This window comes from Alosa sapidissima, chromosome 14 (genome assembly GCF_018492685.1).
Source record: "Alosa sapidissima isolate fAloSap1 chromosome 14, fAloSap1.pri, whole genome shotgun sequence".
NCBI classification, from domain to species: Eukaryota; Metazoa; Chordata; class Actinopteri; order Clupeiformes; family Clupeidae; genus Alosa; species Alosa sapidissima.
In genome coordinates this window covers 11,751,791-11,770,570 of record NC_055970.1, presented here as the reverse complement: position 1 = coordinate 11,770,570, position 18,780 = coordinate 11,751,791, and the positions used below count along the sequence as shown (strand labels likewise).

General features: G+C 41.0%; 1 protein-coding gene across 6 annotated transcripts in view; it reads right to left on the bottom strand.

Annotated features, from left to right (window-relative positions):
• Window positions 1–13,154: 13,154 nt before the first annotated feature.
• The window catches only part of si:ch211-288d18.1 (USP6 N-terminal-like protein), a 23,364-nt gene continuing 17,738 nt past the window's right edge, over window positions 13,155–18,780 (bottom strand). For 5 of the 6 annotated variants that reach the window (XM_042062387.1, XM_042062389.1, XM_042062391.1 and 2 more), the window contains 3 exons: window positions 17,459–17,558; window positions 15,458–15,610; window positions 13,155–14,894 (listed from right to left, as the gene is read on the bottom strand). In XM_042062387.1, coding sequence (XP_041918321.1) covers window positions 14,344–14,894; window positions 15,458–15,610; window positions 17,459–17,558 — 804 coding nt within the window. In that variant the 3' untranslated portion in view covers window positions 13,155–14,343. The remainder of the gene's footprint in view (window positions 14,895–15,457; window positions 15,611–17,458; window positions 17,559–18,780) is intronic. The other variant, XR_006022499.1, reaches the window with a different exon arrangement.

Sequence of the window (18,780 nt, the reverse complement as noted above, 5' to 3'; positions counted from 1 at the left end):
CCTTCACGTGATATCTGTGTGATTTATATGTGATAAGTACTCCGTGAGCAATTCAACAGTTCAATAATGGGTGTGAATTCAATAATGGGTGTGAATTTGGACACATTTTGCGTCCGTCAGACGTTTTCAAAACTGTGCAACTCACCGAGTGGTTAGTGGTGTTCGTTGATTATTAAAATTAAATATATCGGCGCAATGTATGATTTCCAGCCGTTATTTGCTACTGTGGAACAATTTTTTCAGACACCTCACAACTGCGTATAAACTTCCGCTCAGTTGTGAGCCTGAAGCAAAGACGGTGGCGCAGTAATATCAACGTGCAATGAGTCTTCCAACAGAAATCAATGGGATTTTACAAAATGGCAAATAAAAGACGACAGAAACTGTATTTCGCTACGCTACTTGTTTTGGAACATCAACGAACACCACTAACCACTCTGTGAGTTGCACAGTTTTGAAAACGAACGTTAAGGGTTGTTTTAGGACATGTTTGAGTAGCCTACTACAGTATGCCCATTGCCAGCCACCCTGAGAAGTCAAAGACGATTCAAAACAGAGTCAGAAAAGTCGAGACAGGACCAATCGTCAAAATTTCGGTGTCCACCACTCTAGTTCATCCAAAACAAACCAGAAAAGGGCCTAAAAACCGGAATTTTCCTTTTTTTAAAAAAAAAATCAGTTGTTGACACAAACATAGCAGTAGCATTAGCAATCTGGGCAGATATGGGCAGAAACCCTGGAAGTCTGTCATTTGTTTAAATGCATTCATCTTATGGAATGCAGACCTACATCTATCCTACCCCCTTATCTATCACCACCTGTAATGCATTTCAGCTGGGAATGAATGGGAGTGTTCCATGGTCTTGCTCCATCTCTGCCTGTGGAGTGATTCTACATGATGCCTCTGCATGGCATTTCAGGAACATGGCCAGAGACCTCGTCATACTGTCTGTATGAATTTAGCTTGTCCTCCCATTGACCCTGATCCCCCTCAACCTTCTCACATTCTTACTGATTTGAGGATGAGAGAAGGATCACTGGAACACAGACAGCCTGATGACGGCAGAAGTGCATCTGGAGGGGGATTCATCAGATCATTCCAGCACCCTCCACTGCAATCAGTCACTCTCACGGCATGTTGTGTTTCCTTTGTTGTCAATCAGCCTTAAAGAAGTACTCAGCGTGTTGCATGAAATAGCGGTGAGAATGGCATGTCTGATTGTGTAACACCCCTCACCACTTAATGGCCTGGCTCCACTGACTTCACTCATACTCATTATAGAGGGAGTGTCTGTCTGTAAATAACCCCGCACACACACACACACACACAGGCATATCTTTATTCCTCACACACACACAAACCTGTCCTTCTCTAAGCCCACTGCAGTCAGTTTTGCGTTGTCTACCTCACCAGACATTAATGCCTGAGGTAATCCTGGTAGGTTGAATCCGTCTTCTTATTCCTGAGTTTGGGAATGCTTGAGTTAGTCCTGGTAAATTGAGTCCTTTTTTTGAGTTTGGGAATGCTCAAGGGGTTTTGAAAGGGAGCTGAGATGACCTCAGAGTTAGTGTGGTGTGAGACTGTGGGGCGGGTGTAGCTCAAGATGAGGGGCCTGCTGGCCTTGCCCCTGGGATTATGTGAACCCTCTCTAATCCAGATTAGGAGGTTACTGAAGGCTCTGGGATTAGCACTCTAAATGCCCACTAATGCACTTTTAACCGGGGAAGCTTTCTCTCACTGGAATCCTTCTGCCTCTTGATTTTTCTCTCCCCTCACTTTCATTTTCTGCTGCTCCATTTGGGTCCATTTGTGATTAAATGCAAATATGCCACTCAAAAGAAAAAAAACATACAGTGCATGTGATTGTCTACATGCAAACAAACAGACAACCTTTGTAGCTATATGTTATTCATACATCCATGTATGCATACATGATTACATTCATGATATGTCCATACATACAATATGGTACATTTATATATAAAGACTTATGTAACTCATCAGTTGTGCAAGTTAATTTGTTTGGTTACACTTTACTTGAGAGTATCGATAAGAGTGACATGGCACTGTCATGAACGTGTCATAATCAAGTCATAAACGTTTATGACATAACACTTCTGTCATTAAGTGTCATTCGGTTTTTGCAAGGGGGCAGGCGAATTCCCGGAAGTAGAACCACCCATGGAGCTGTGGTTATCAACTCTCTGCTAACCCCATAGAACGCCCATTCATTTAGGATTTTTTTGAAATCCTATAACTTCATAAAACATATATCCTGTGCCGACATTGTAGCTTCTGTATTATCTACATTAACAATAGAAGGCAAAACAGGCTCAACTACCTCATACGTAATGTTGGGTTCCCGTAAGAAGAATAGTTATGTCCGGTTGTAGGGAAGCTAACTTTTGACGTAATTTGACGCAATTATGCCTGTACGTCTTTCTGTCGCACAGTAGGGAAATAACCGTATTGTTCGGAAACTCATGAACAAAGCTATGTAGCCTACAATACCATTGTATGTTAAGGTAAAGCATTGCATAGAAGTAAACCTAATAACGGCAGTAACGTTAATCATTTCAAAGTCAAAGTCAAAGTCAAAGTCTGCTTTATTATCAATTTCTTCACATGTCAAGACATACAAAGAGATCGAAATTACGTTTCCCACTATCCCACGGTGGAGACAAGACATATTTTACCAATTAGGTCCACAGACAAACATAACATTCAAGTAAACAATATAAAAAGTAAATAAGAAGGCACATACAATGAAGAAATAAGAGCAGCAAAATTCAGAGGTTTTCGATGGATTGACAGTAGGTTGGAAAAGTGGAAAGAAGATTAGGCTATAACTTTTTTGTTTTGTTTTACCATGACTGTGTTTGAAGATGATCATGTCTGTTAGTTTCAACATTAACACGACTTGATATCACTTGTAAGGATGATATTAATAATAATACATTAACAAATGTTTAACTTTGATGACTTTGAATGTGAAGGAAGTGTGAGGAGAATTTCTGTGTGAACCATCTCATACGAGTTACAAGATTCAGTTCGATGGCTAACGTCACAAAGTTAAGTGCGAGTCTGCGCAGTACGATGGAAAGCCAACTGAAAAATCCTTCAATTGTGTCAGTGCCCTCCCATTGAAAACGACAGAGTCTGTTCGTCCATTTCTTTTACTGTTTATGGGTTTTTGTCATAACAAGTTAGGGTTAGGATTAGGGTTAGGGTTAGGGTTATGGTTAGGATTTGGGTTAGGGTTAGAGTTCATGTGTCATGACAGTGTCATGTATTTATGAGTGTCATGTCACTCTTATGTCGATACTGTCAAGTAAAGTGTTACCATTTGTTCTGTGGCTGGAAAAGTGCTTTGTAGTACTTCATTTACTGTTGCTTCTCAGGGAGAATGCTTGCAGAGCCAATAACTCAATTTGCCCAAAATTACCCTGGTTTTTAAGAAATCAATCATTACATTTCCCTTACCTCCACTACAGTCATTGTCAAATCTATCTACAGTGTATATGCATGTGTATAAATAATTTGTATAAATGTGTATGTGATGATAAAATACTGAAATGAAAAGTGAAAAAAGGCAAGTTCTTTCCACAATATTCAGTGGAGCTGCAGCACACCAGAACTGCTGCCATTAATCAGCTGTAATTGTTTTGACTAAAGGAATGAATTATTCTTGTAAATGTCTGCACATTCAGTAAAGTTTGCATAAGTTAGGCCTCAGAACCTTTTCATGTTATACATAACTACAGCATACCCTTTGCTTGCCTCTAAGAAATAAGATTCATTATATAATTTATTTGGATGTGGGTCTAGTTTTTAGTGAGGAGGCATCCATCCTTTGTCCCAATAAGCCCTCTATCTCTGTATAGTTGAAATGACAATAAAACCTACTTGACGTGACTTGACTACTTGACTATTCTGAAGTAAACTTAGACTGGTCTGAATTAAATTAAATTAGATTACGCTGAGCCCACACTCCCTTCCAAAGCCTTCTACTCCGTTTTCCATACAAACAGGGGCGTGTCGGGGAAGACAAACGCTGTTTGGCAGGGGCCCATGTTTACATCTGGCCTCTCCCTTTCTTTAGCGCACTGAGATCTTGCAGAGTGCATAGAGAATGCCACAGAGAGATGGAGGCAGGAAGAGAGAAGGATAGAGAGAAGAGAGAAGGAGAGAGATGGAGTGAGAGAGAGAGAGAGTAAAAAGTGTGTCTGTTTTATTGAATTATTGATGGCCTCCCCACTCCAGAGACACACTAACTATGTGGTCTGGCACACCACTCGGCACGCAGAAGAGAGCTGCTCAGGCCTGACAGATGAGTCACAGCTTTACTATACGTCAGTGGACCCTACTACTGCTCTCTACCATACTCTCTCTCTCTCTCTTCTCTCCATCATGCTCTGGATCATTCTATCTGAGCCTGTCTTTCTTACTATCTGCTACTACATGCTATCCCTATTTGACACATACACACACACACAAACAAACAAACAAGTCAAAACAAACAACTTAATCTCCCTTCATTTCTACCTACACTTTTCTCTTTCTCTTCATTCTCTTTTGCATGTTCTCCTTTCTTCCCCACACACTTTCACACCCTTCATTTGTTCATCACACTGTTCCTCCCTCTCCTCTCTCATGCTCTTCCTCTCTGCCTGTTCTGTTCATTCCACACCACAAAACTCCCTCAGCTGCACCAGCTTGGGCAGGCAAGGGCCAGAAAAAGACTCCTCGCATCCATTTTTAAAGATAAGCTTCTTTTTTGTGAGCTACAAGCTTTCCCTTCTAAACTGGGATTATCCCAGAGAAGGCATCTGCCAAGATCAGGTTGCCGCCTAATCTAATCACGCAGGCACCCCACATCCTGCAGTCGAGAGTGCAACAGCAACACCACAATGGCTGCACCCCCTTCTCTTAGGTCAGACCCAATGAAAAAGAAATCCCTTAAGATTGGCATGGCTGTCCCACTATCCTTACCCTACCTGACCCACATCAAGCCTGCCAATCATAAGGTGTCGCCGGGGGAATCCTCACGAGCAGGCAGACCCTATGGAATAGAGATAGGCCACACCTACTTTTACCTGGTTATCATCCCAATGCTTAGGCAATTGTCAAACAAGTACCAACATGGACAAACATGTACACCACCACACACATAGCACCATAGACAAGCAGGCCCAATACAGGGGTAAATATATATATATATATATATATATATATATATATATATATATATATATATATATATATATATATATATAGAAATGATATAGGTAATAGGGGTACCTTGGACAGCATGTGTTTCAAACCAGAGAGACATTTCTTGGTATTGCATTGTGTTGCTCCTCTTATCCAGATTAATTTCAACTAGATGTACCACATAGCGGTACAAATATGACCACCGCTCAGTCCTGTACATAATCTCTTCGCGAAAAAAAATCTCGCTTGTCAATTGGTCTCCATCTCCTACTCCATCCCCTATTCTTGCAACTTTTGTGCATGCTTGTATGTACGTGCCTGTGTGTGTGTGTGTGTGAATGTGTGTATGTCTGTGTGTGTGTGTTTATGTGTGTGTGTGTGTCTCTGCATCTGGATGTGTGTGTGTGCATGCGTGTGTGTCTGAGCGTGTGGATGTGTGTGTGTGTGCATGCGTGTGTGTATGCGTGCATGTGTGCGCGTGTGTGTGTGTGTGTGTGTGTGTGTGTGAGAGAGAGAGAGAGAGTGTGCGTGAGACAGTCCTGCCTTGTAGCTCCTCTCCTCATCATCCTCTACCAGCAACCCTTTACTACACTACAGGCCGATGGGTGTACAGTCACTAAATGCAGTTCAGAACATCTCCTCAGTGTTTCGGTGTCCCTGGAATCGTTTGACAATCCCCATATGACCGCTACGCTATGCTAGCGGTGGTCATAATAATGGGTAAGCAAGTTCAAATAAGAGCAAAAAACAAAGGATTTTCAAAATAATTCACAATGCCTTTTCGCAGTTATCAGTGTCTGTGACCCATTAGGCGGCTGCATGGGGGAAAAAAACACCTAACCCTAAAAAAATTCTAACAAAAGGTTTCTCAGCTGTTTTTTGTAGTATTAAGTGTCGTTATTAACATACTAAAAGTTTACCAAAGTTTGACCACTAGAAAGGTGTAATTTTCAAGATGGCGTCCAAGATGAGCAGGAAGCCCTTAAAATATCCTAACTCGTTCATTATTTGACCTAGCCAAGTAATCTTGGTGTCTAACCCCATGTTTTCTGGGTCTATGAATCCATTGGACTTGTCTAAATTGCACTGAGATGATTACATACTTATGGAATACATGATTTTGTGATATTACTGTAAGGTTTTATCTTTGGGGTGAACCAGAGATGTAAACGACTTAGCCTATGTCATGTAACTCCTACTCAGTACGTGTTTTTGGACACATACCCTTTTTTTTGCTAAAACACAGACTTGACATTCAATGTAAAAGTTAAAAGTAACTTAAGTTGGAGTTATATAACTTTGATCATAAACAACTGCCCTCTAAAATGGTCATTCATTTCAATTTGAATAAGGTAATACATATGTAATGCATCCTCTATAGATATTTTTGAGTATAAAGATGGCATTATACTAAACCCAACAAAACTAAATTCACAATTTCCAGCAATTCAGAAGATGGTGGAAGATAATACTGACATTAAGTTATTGCTTGCCCCATTAAAATGTTGTTGGCAGCACAAAATTCCTCCTTAAAACTACTTAAACCCCACCCTCCTTCTGGCAGTTATTTTCTGGCAGTTATCTCCTGGCAGTTATTTCTGGCAGTTATTTTCCCTGTCGCCATGGTAACTCAACTGTCAACAGAACATTAGACAGATTTCTAACACCTGTGTTGAGAGAGGATGACATTGTTGAATTAGCTGAAAAAGTGCACTCTAAATGCAATTTTGACCATGAGTCACGTTGTTGTAAACCAAGAAACTTGCCCCATTTGCTGTAAAAATGATATAATGACATTAAAAATATACTCTGTGAGTTAGAAATGCTTAACAGATTAGATGGGACCAAGGCAATGGCAGTGTTGTTTGGCGGAAAGAGTACCGATTCACTTGCCTCTTTGCGCTACAACCTTTTTAGCAACAAAATACTTACCGCCAGATCATTTGTTACCCCAGAACGTCTGCCTCCAACTGAGTCCTCATCCAAATACCACTGCCAAAGAGTTTACCTCCAGATCATGGTGTGGATTGGAAAGGAAGGTGACATGAACCCAGTGGATTGGGGATGGAAACTGGTGGACAACCGGTTCCTGCCAGTTATGACCAGTAAGGCTACTGCCCCAGAAGGACCTGATTGCCGCCATTTTGAAAATGGGGCCTTGCTAGGAGTCAAACTTTGGCAAACTTTTAGTATGTTTTTAAGTACATCTGATACTACTGTAAACCACTGAGAAACCTTTTGTTAACAAAACCTTTTGTTAACCTTTTGTTGGGGTCAAGCAATATTTGCAGCTGACTACATGGAGACAGAACCAGCCACTGTGTCTCGACAACCTGCTATAACAAATCTACTCTCTAGATTTATTTTTTGCATTTCTTATGCAAATAGGAATCATAATATCCACCCAGCTCCACAAGTTGAGGCTAACTCCAATCAAGGGTCTTCCACTGGCCAGTCGCCATGTGCTTGTATCTCAGCTGTGAGCAGAGCTAATGGACTGAGCTTTCACATGGCAATAAATAGATAAATAAATAAGAACACTTGAGAGCTTTTCATCATCTGTGGCACCAGGATGTGGTTCAAGATGCTCTCCTCAGAGTGGATCAGTGCTCAAAGATGTCTCGTAATAGCTTGAGTCCCGATTGGAGGTAAAAGCACTCTTGCTTTGTGATCACTCATTCAGATTTCATACTGCAGACCTACAATATCAAGACAACAGTGGCGCCTAAAAACAACAACAACCGGAAAAAAGAAAAGATGTTGTTGTTACTCTTGCTACTCTACCGATGCATTGGCATAGAGAGAATGCCCATATGTGGGATAATTATCCTACAGAACTCACATAATGGAATAAAGATACATTATAACTGTATAGTGTGCTGAAACATAAAACCATCCACTAGGCAACCTCTTTATGTCTAAGCTGGATATTTTTAACTCTTGCACACCACAGATAACAGGGTGCTGTGTGGAGCTGTATTGTGGTCATATTCTGTCCAGCACCAACATGTTGTTCCTTGAGTTAGCCCTCACGTGCAGCTGGACAGCCTTTGAAGGGTCAATAATATGGAAATCAACATCAGAGGTGGACAACGATTTCCTGTCAGCGATCCTAGGAAACATCTGCCATCTATTGACAGCACAATGATATTATGATATAATGACATTAAAAATATACTCTGTGAGTTAGAAATGCTTAACAGATACTGTAAATGTACAATGGGAAAAGGAGTTTTGAAGCTATTGTTCATATACACACACACACCCATTCTGTTTACTCACAGATATCATTTCATGGAGGCAAGGTCACAAGGCAGGCACAAATGACTTGCATTGACATAAATAACTGAAATAACCTAAAGCTATTTCAGTGAAAAGCTATTGAAATATTTTCAATGTGATTGTTTCTGAGCAGAAAAACAAAGGACAATAGCATTGTGACTACTTTCCTGAGGGAATATCTGATTCTGTACTGAATATTTCCTTTCAGCAACTGCTAAGTGATACTCCCATCTACACCAGCCATGAAATACACACACACACACACACACACACACACACACACACACACACACACACACACACACACACACACACACACACACAGACTGCAGAAAATGCCTGAGGACTTCTCTGCCCTGTGCCCATATTAATTTTCAATCAATTCACAGATGCTGCCACAACCCAAACACGCGATTCATTACTAGCTGCCAGGGCAGGAAATGTGTACTACTGAGACAACAGGAGGAGAAAGGCGAGCACAACCCTTGTAATGATCAGGAGAAGGAAGCCAAGCACAATCCTTGTAATGAGCAGATTTTAAGGTGCAATATTTATGCACCTAACATCCATGGACTTTCCTTCCCTCTGATAATATTGTATTATGTATAGTGATGTTTGTTTTTACAGTTTTATAGAAGTGCTCTTAGCAATGCTATTGTTGAAGTGATTTGATTTGAATATCATCAGTACATTTATTCATTCAGCAGATGCATTATCCTGAAATCTCAGAAAATGTTCAATTACAGACAATACAGATAAAACAAACAAATACAGTATATTTTCAATTCTCTCTGAATATATATATACATATCCAAAACTATCCTCTTACAAAGTTTGTTTTTATTTTGTTTTATTATGTTTTGTTTTGTTGGAAGCTGTTTACAATCCACCTAAACGTTTCACATATCTTCAAATCCCCTTGCCTTTGTATTGAGTATTAACAAGTACTGTATACTAAATTAGGGTTTCAGTGAAACATGCAACAGCATTATCACCGCAAACATCTTTAGGATTTGACCAGCGGTGTCCAATCTCTGGAAACACACTAAATGACCCTTTCAAGAGAGTTCCATTATCAGCATCATAGTTGGCCCCACAAGACTTCTGTTTTAACATTCCATATGTTATGTTAATGCAGAGGAAGTAGATTGGGAGCCAAATAGAACGTTCAAGCATTGTTTTTGTTTTTATTGTTGAAAGGGTCTATAGCACATTTTGTGCAACAGCAAACGTTAAATACGTGCTTTACAGAAATGTACTGAAGTACCTACACAACAGCTCCAACAGCACCTAGTTGCAAGATATCCTAGGGCCATCTGCTGGTTACAGCATGCCCCTACAGTAGCGTGCACTGCACAGACAGGCAACCTTTATTCAAGTACACAACCAAAGGGTAAATGTGCTAGTATTGTAATGAACTTGTCCTTCTTTTGAGTTGCATAGACAAAACATATATATTAATGGTTATAATCAATTATTATTTTCCATGTATGTAAAGCTCTGATGAATTTACTATGGTGGCCCTGAAGTAGCAAACACAAAGCAAATCATTCAATTGACAAAGCAAATCATCAATTGATGTTGCATTTGTTTGAATTGTTGTTTTTGACATCATTTTGTGTTTAGTGCATTTTCATTTTTTTGTATTTTTGGCACTTCAGAGCCACCATATTACATAGTAAGCCAAGCACAGTTTGGTATATAATGCACCAGCAGGTGGCATTATTGACTTCAGGGTTTTTGTGATGACAGCCCACTTCTCAAAAGGTAGGATTAACTGTACTGACAAATATTCACTGGTATTAAATTCAAGAAACTCTGATGGTGATAGAATCTAATCTCAACTACCCTGAACTAAAACCCTAGTATGTCTAATTAAAATTCTTTGGGTCATAAACATAGTACTTTTCTACCCCTTTCAGTCTGTCTGTGCATTTGCTGATGTTCCCCAGTAGAGTGTAGTTGGTGAAGGGGGTGCACATTTGTTTTTAATATATGTTTATTGCATAGTGCAATTTGCAGAGCACCTTAGATCAAATAGAGCAGACTCTGTGACACACTTATGTTTGTTCAAGTACAAAGTCATTAAATTAAACAGGTTAATTAAAATAGTAAATGTTTATGGGACATGATATTAAATTACTGGGAATAAAAAGTGTGTGTGTATCATATACTTTAAGGAGAAAATGTGGAGGTTTTCTTGCAGAGCATTAACACAAGTTTCAAGCTTAAAAAGCAATAAGCAAACAACATTAAAGTATTTATTGCACCACAATGAAGTCATTCAACCAATGTCTGAAGCCTCTACTTTGTCTAACATGGTTAAACATTGCTGTAGAAAGTCACATGGATTTACAGAGCCCACCTCAAAAAAATAAAAACCAAGCTGGAGGTCTCCTTGGGAAAGGGCAGTATAGCATTAATCTAAACACATTCCTCATGTTTGTGTATAAAACCAATAAAAGTGCTTAACTTTCAGATAAAAAATAGTGGAATAAGTATCATAAATAGGACTTTCCAGTAGACAGGGCAATATTTCATATGCATGATCTGTGCACCAATTGGATTTCCATGAAACCGGACAACCGACCAAGTCCAACTTAGACACAATCAAACAATGATCACCTGTCATTTATTTTGGGCATCAAAATGTATACTGAACGATAAATGCTTAAGGGAAAATTCAGGGTACCTTTCGTCCATAAGGTAGCATTGTGAATGCTTGCAATACTCCCAGTCTGCCCATCAAGTTATATGCTGTTTACTCATGCCACGCACTCTCTGTCCAGCAGGAGGTGTGCTACAATACAGGGAACCTGATAACACACCTGCACTTTACTGTAAACACTGAGGTCTTCATATTGACCAAAAGGAATTGAAACCATCCCACAGAGTACTGTCAGAAAGAGAAGAACTTTAACAGCATCTTAAGAGAACAAGTCTTAAGCTCCTGGTAGAACTCCTTCATCTGTGTGGATAACTTGTCTTCGTGAATGTAATTTCACTGGAGTAGACATCAAAAGTGTTGAGACAACCATTGAGAACTTGACTTAAGATGAGAGTGTAGATCAATACTGTAAGTTGATTTGACCAGTTCAATAATGCAGTCCATCCCAATTCAATACCTTTGGATGATGAAGTTAAATGTAATATTAGCAAAACAAAAATCTGTGTTGTGTGAGTAGACTTTCAGCAGTGCCCCCCTGACCTGTACTCCAATCATTAATGGCCACAGTTACGCTTGACCTTTTGACAGCTTGCACCAGATGTAATACTAGAGTACTAGAGTGCAATTACACTGAGGCATTTCTGATGTAACAGGACACTCAGGCATTAGATCTTACCCAGCCTACTAAGGGGCTCCATAGAAGAGCTTCAGTGTTTCCTAGAAGGGGAAGCTATTAAACACCGTACTTTGACAGATTAAAAGTGCTGTAATGAACTAGTAACTAGAACTAGTAAGAAAAAAGTAATTTTGTAAGCTGATGGCTCCTCCAACCAAACAACACTTAGGCGTTTCCCACAGCACCTTTTCCACTGAGTGAGAACGCAAAACACATTTGGCTGCTTGAACTGCTCTGAATTCTGCACATCTCTGTCTCTCACATGGCTGATCTGACCCACTTTGGCGGCCCCATGTTCAGAACATACACTCCCGTCCCCATTATGGCACGTACTGCGGCTGAGCAGTCAGAGTGAGATGCTTTCTACTCCCCAGTCCTCATGCTTGGAGTCTACTAGGAGAGAAGCAGGCAGAACTGAGCACAGCTGAGTTGAGATGACTTGGAGGCTATCAGCATCCCCTTGCACTGTCCCATCACTACAAGAGGCCAAGTCTGGTTCCTAGTAAAAACTACTATTATTATTTCCTTATAAATATATAGCATCCTACATCATATAAAATATCCACAAGACTAAAATAGCTTTGTACAGATACTAGAAATGCTGAACACATCTACAACTAGGTTACTTCATTTATAAAACATCCTGGCAGAGGAAAAACAAACAAAAACATATTGAACAGAATGTTAAGGAGAACGTAACATGGGTGTGAAATATTCCACATACGTACAGTAATGGAGATTAGATGAAAACACATCAGCTAACAATGTTCAGTAGAAAAGTTAACAAGAGCAGGAGGGAAAAGAGGCATAAATCAAAAACTATGTTTGAAGTAAGAGCAAGATTGAGACAGAGAGGGGGAGACATAGCCTAGAAATCTAGACGCACCCTAGCGGCAGCAAATTACTTCCAGCTAATTTGCTTCCAAATTACTTTCAGCTAATTTGCTTCCAGGGCTAGTCTAGCAACTCTCCGTTGGCTTGTGAGCTCGAAAATTAAACTTCTATCAGGCCAATCAAATCGTGTATAGAGTCGTTAGGCGGGCTTAACATAATGATTGATGGCAGAGTTGCAACGGTTTGGCTTGAATTCCCTGCTACTTGAAAACAAAGAAGATGGATGTTGCTGTTGGCCAACAGAGTGACACGAGTTAAGCTTTTTTTAAGTTGGCAAAAGTTTGAACTAGCCCACTAGCTCCGCTGGTGGGAAAACGCATGGGACTCATAGCGCTGTCCTATTGCGTGCAGAGGGAATTTGAAAGACAACCGATTATCCCGCCCCTCGGACTGAGCGCTGCGAACGGTGAGTGCCCAGACCCCTACATTTTAATGTGGGTCTGGCTCATCAGGCTAGGGGAGACAAGGAGAAAGAGTGAAAGAAAGCCACAGAAATAAAGAAAGAAAAAAGAGAAAGAGGAAGAGAATCCTTACTGTGGTGATACAGGGAGGCAACAGGAAAGGTAGGCCTACATTATTACAGAGTTTAGACATCATCGACAACAGCATTGTGATATGTGCACTGCTAAGTAGTACCTAAATAGCCCTAAATAAAAGCTTGTCCAGAAGTTCCTCAGGCAGAAATACCTGCGAGCACCTGATGTAGAGACACCTTAACACCTTAAGCCGCAGCTCACTCCGTTGTCTCTGAAGGTAAAAGAAACATGCACTGTAGATTTGAGGGGTTTTCTCCATGCGCAGAACTTCACATCCCATTATGAAGAACTTGAGATACAGGACAGAGAGCAGAGGTACAGGATGAGGAGGGACCTCTGTCATGTGTCATTTAGAGGTACAGGATGAGGAGGGACCTCTGTCATGTGTCATAATAGGAGCCTCATTCGTAAGATCACAATCAGCCACAGACACAACTCAGCCCAGTGCACTTTGAGACGCTTCTGAAATAATGTACCAGACCAATAGTTAGAGGTTACAAAGATGTTTGGGTCCAGCCCATATTAACAAGCTTTTCCCATAGTTTTGACCTAACCATGTGACCAGATAGCCTGATCAGATTGGTCAAGGTGATGTACCCCACTATGACTTAATTCCTATTTCATACCCCACTTTCTGAGAACACTGGGTGATATTAAGACAAATTCAATTGAAGCCTATCAGCTCTGTTGTACAAATGTTGTACAAATACAAATGTTTCTTCACAACAATCTGAGCAGGAGTCTAGATATTACTTGCTAAAGGCCAATAAAATTTCAAAAGCAACATGGACACATTGTAATACAAATTTACATATTAGCATAAATTAAATCAGCACAAAGATGCTAAGAAGCCACAGATCTATACGTCTATCACATGTTTGACATATGACTGACCTAAACACTGACCATCATGAGGAACTGATACACTTCTAGCTGTTTTTTTAAGTGCACAATCCCTATAAAGCATGGACATGGCTGTCTTCCATTCATATTCATTGTGTTGGGTGCATGATTCACATCCTTGTTCAACTACTACCGGACTGAAATGTCAAATGGCCGCCAGTCTGCTGTGCTAGAAGCTGAGAGATTTAGACTTAGGCAGCGGGGGGCTGGAGTTGTCCCTGAGGGGGAGGTGAGGGGAGGACCGGACCGAGGGGACGCCCTTTCGGATCCGGTGGGGGTCTGTGACGGGTGGGGACCCCTCGGGCAGGTTCTCGTACTGTGAGACGCTGGAGGGGCTACGGACGGGGGAGGGGGGTGGCTGGGGTTTCGGCAGCTCACACGACCCCTTGCTGTCCGACGGGTCCGTGATGATGTCACTGTCCGGCGGCGCATACGGAGGAGGGGGCCACTCCCCCTGGGGGGCTTGGCTGTGTACGAGCACGGGGTCCGGGGAGGGCAGCGGCGAGGGGCTGCCGCCATCTTTACCCACAATCCTCTGCTGGGACTTCTCCTCCGTGGGCGAGCTGCCATGAGGAGTGATAGAGTCCTGCTGGATGGAGTGGTGAGGGGCACCGCCGTCTGGACCTTCCCAGGATGGGCTCCCTTTGGCGGGCATCACTGGAGTCAACAGCAGGGGGAGCTCCAGGCCAAGCGGCTTACGTGGAAGCTCCTCTGGCTTAGCTGGAGGGCAGAGGGGACAGTTACAGGCAGTGTGTTTAAAAGTGTGTGATTAAGGATTACAGTTTATCAGCAAAACATGTCCATGCACATGTGTTCTGAATGTTTGTGGAATTATATGGAAGATTCCATCATGACCGACGTTACAAACTGGACAGTTTTTTAAAGTATATTGTACAAGTTTTATGGATAAGTATACTAGACCCTTGATTAACATGGAAAATATGTCAATTCATTTCCAGCTATGTTTTTCTTGGTGCTGTGGTGGAAGTTTGGAACGTGACTTATGTTACAAAAAGAAGAACTTAGCTGAACAAAGCCTTGGTATACATAACTATAAAACTGTACAATGGCTGTACAATAGAAAACCCTCAATTTGTAACGTCAATCACATGATGATTCCCCATATGTGTGTGGCTGTGTGTATTAGTGTATGTGTAGGGTACATGAGTGCATTTCCAGTTGTGTGTGCCTATGCATGATATAACAACTCAATGTGTGTGTGTGTGTGTGTGCGTGTGCGTGTGTGTGTGTGTGTGTGTGTGTGTGTGTGCACATAAACCCACCTGGAGGGGGCAGGTCCAGCTTCATTTTGCGCAGCTCCGACATGGACACCTGCAGCTGCTCGATGGCCATGTCATCGCTCATAAGGAAGGACGAGGAGATGGTCTCCTGCAGAAACTCTCGCAGGTCCTCCAAAGGCATTTTCAGCAGACGCTCTGCCAACACAACACGTCACAGCTCATCAGAACAAACCCAAACACATAAACACACAACACGTTACAGCTCATCAGAATGAACCCAAACACATGAACACACAACACGTCACAGCTCATCAGAATGAACCCAAACACATGAACACGCATCACAGCTCATCAGAATGAACCCAAACACATGAAAACACAACACGTCACAGCTCATCAGAATGAACCTAAACACATGAACACACAACACGTCACAGCTCATCAGAATGAACCCAAACACATGAACACACAACACGTCACAGCTCATCAGAATGAACCCAAACACATGAACACGCATCACAGCTCATCAGAATGAACCCAAACACATAAACACACAACACGTCACAGCTCATCAGAATGAACCTAAACACATGAACACACAACACGTCACAGCTCATCAGAACATACACAAACACATGAACACATCCGCAATTACTAATACAAATCAGTAGGGATGGGCAGAACGAGGCTTTGTGAAACAACGAAACGTTCGAAGCAATTGCGCCGGAATGTGTCGAGGTTTCGAAACAATCCGACACACGTAACTCCATGGTGACATCTAGTGGCCAGTTTTGCTAACATCACATTTTGACCGTGAAGCACAACTGCTTCAGACGAAGAATATAAATAGCCAACATGGAACGCAAGATTTCGTCCACAGCCACGTGGTTCAGTGGTTAACACACTTGCATTCGGCCGGAGCGGCCGGTGTTCGACTCCCTGCTGGTGCTTAGAAATTTCAGACTAGTATATGCGTTCAGTAACTAGAACATTTTTATATCTGCCAGTTAGATGTTTTGTTATTTCAGTTTCATAGTACATTATCCTTTGGAATATGCTGGAGAGGAAAATGCTACAATGGTTTTAAAATGTAGGCTATGCTTATGGCCCAGGGTTTTTTTTTGGAACATGTTGTAGGGAAATAAAGGATACATGTGAAGCAGGTTAGACTAGGTACAACATGGGAAAAAAATGTATGTCAACATACATTTTTATTATAACAGTTGTTCTGCCGTCTTGGCATTTAATCTGTTTCTTGTTTTTGAATAAACCTCCCCAGCCTTGGAAAAAATTCTTTCACAAGGCACACTTGTTGCTGGCATGCACAAATATTTTTTTGCCATCACAGTTAGGTTTGGATAAACCACTCTCCTCTCCTGCCAGTATTTCAAAGGGTCAGCTGTTCTTGAAATAAAGGCATCAGTCATATATTTTTTTTACTTCTGCTACTATCTAAATATTAACGTCACTAGACTATATCTATCTAAACTATCGCTCACTGTCTGTCTAGCCTGTCAATTAATCTATATCACTAACCTATCAATCACAAGTGCACTATAAATCGCTATATCTTTATATGTCTCTATGTCGCTATATCTCTCAAAATCTCTCTCCTCACAAAAAACCCACAAAGATAGGATGTGTTTGAATGACTTTTAAGCATTCTGGGACTTTGTAATTTAGATCAAACAGGTGTTTACTCGGGTAATTGGCTCGCGCAGCAAGTGTGCCACCTGTCCAAACCAAATTGAAACACCAAGAAGCCTCACTAAGCCATGGTCACGTGACATGGGCGTTTTGAACCACACTTCGAAACACTGTTCGAAACACTTGCGTTTCGGAAGCTCGACACTGTTTCGAAACGTCAGCTTCGAGCGTCACATCCCTACAAATCAGGGTGCGTACATAAAACTTGTACAGCTAAGAGATGTTTTGCAAAATAGAGAGACCAGAGTTATGAGACAGCACACATAAGAAGTGAATTTATGGAGGGATAAGTTGTAGTAATGATTGTGTGTGTGTGTGTGTGTGTGTGTGACTCACTTTTGTGCAAGCGTAGGATGGTGTAAGCCATGGCGGTCAGAACTTTCTCACCCTCCAGAATGAAGATGTCCCACAGACGCAATGTCAGAGTGAATGGCGTCTGTAACGTTAACATACCGGTAGTAAATAAGAGTCAAGTCAAATCAAGTCAATGCAGAAATTCATTTGAGAAGCAAGGACATAATAGGGTTATCACTGGCAAGAAGCACTCCTACATGGCAGGGATAAGAGACATATACATGAAATAAAATAAAGTAATACATCAAATATTAGATACAAATTGTCAAATAAAGAAATAATATAATAGTAAATAAAATACTGAATAATGAAAGACGAAATAAAGATAAAATAATAAATAAATAATAGATAAAACCATGACAGTTGGAGGAAAAAGATGGGTTTTTAAATTTGATTAAAAAAACTATTAGTGGTGGGACAGGATCTGATGTGAGATGGGAGTTACACTTATGGTTAGCACTTGAGATCAACCACTTATACCTGCGTACCTCACAATGTGGGATTATGTTGTATAATTGTATGTGTGTATTATTAGTAACTACTTAGCAGCACCTAGACAATTAAAAGAATGTCTGCACAAAACACACTTCTCAGACTTTTCCACCCACACACTGCATATCAACAAACCTGTTCTTGTGAGTGGAAAAGTGGACTACATCTTGGATGTCGCACAGAATTACCATACTTTTAAGGGAAATGGTGATGTGTAAATGGAAATGGTGTTTCAAATGTAGACCGTTTTCTGTCAAAACAAACGTAAAAAGGTAGCTGACCTGAATGAGCTTATTTAACAGAGGATATAGCCCAGATATGCATCAAACATAGCTACAGCTTTCCCACAACACTTCCACTTCCAACTTGAACATCATTATAACTGATGTACATGTAACTGGAAACCAAGACTTCCATCAAGCAGCTTTTATCCACCGCCACACATTCCAGTATGATTGAACGGGTTCTACGCAGATGATAGTAACGCAAGGAACAAGAATGAACCCTACACATATTGCATTCTATTTTTTTACTTTATACCGATGGCAAAATATACATTTGCTCCAGATGTCCACTCCAACACACTTCGATAATTGAAAGTATGCAGACGTTCACCCTTATTATCCTCTTTGGTTCTCTGGTCCATTGAATCACTTCAGAATGCCTACAGAGGACTAGTTTCTGTGTAGACAGTGGCCTACAAATAAAATCCCTGAGACGGGCAGATTGGAGATTGGCTCAGATTGATGATGTCATCCGAGAATGACTTTGCATTGGTTTACATCTCATGTTCTGCTTCAGAGAACAGAGGT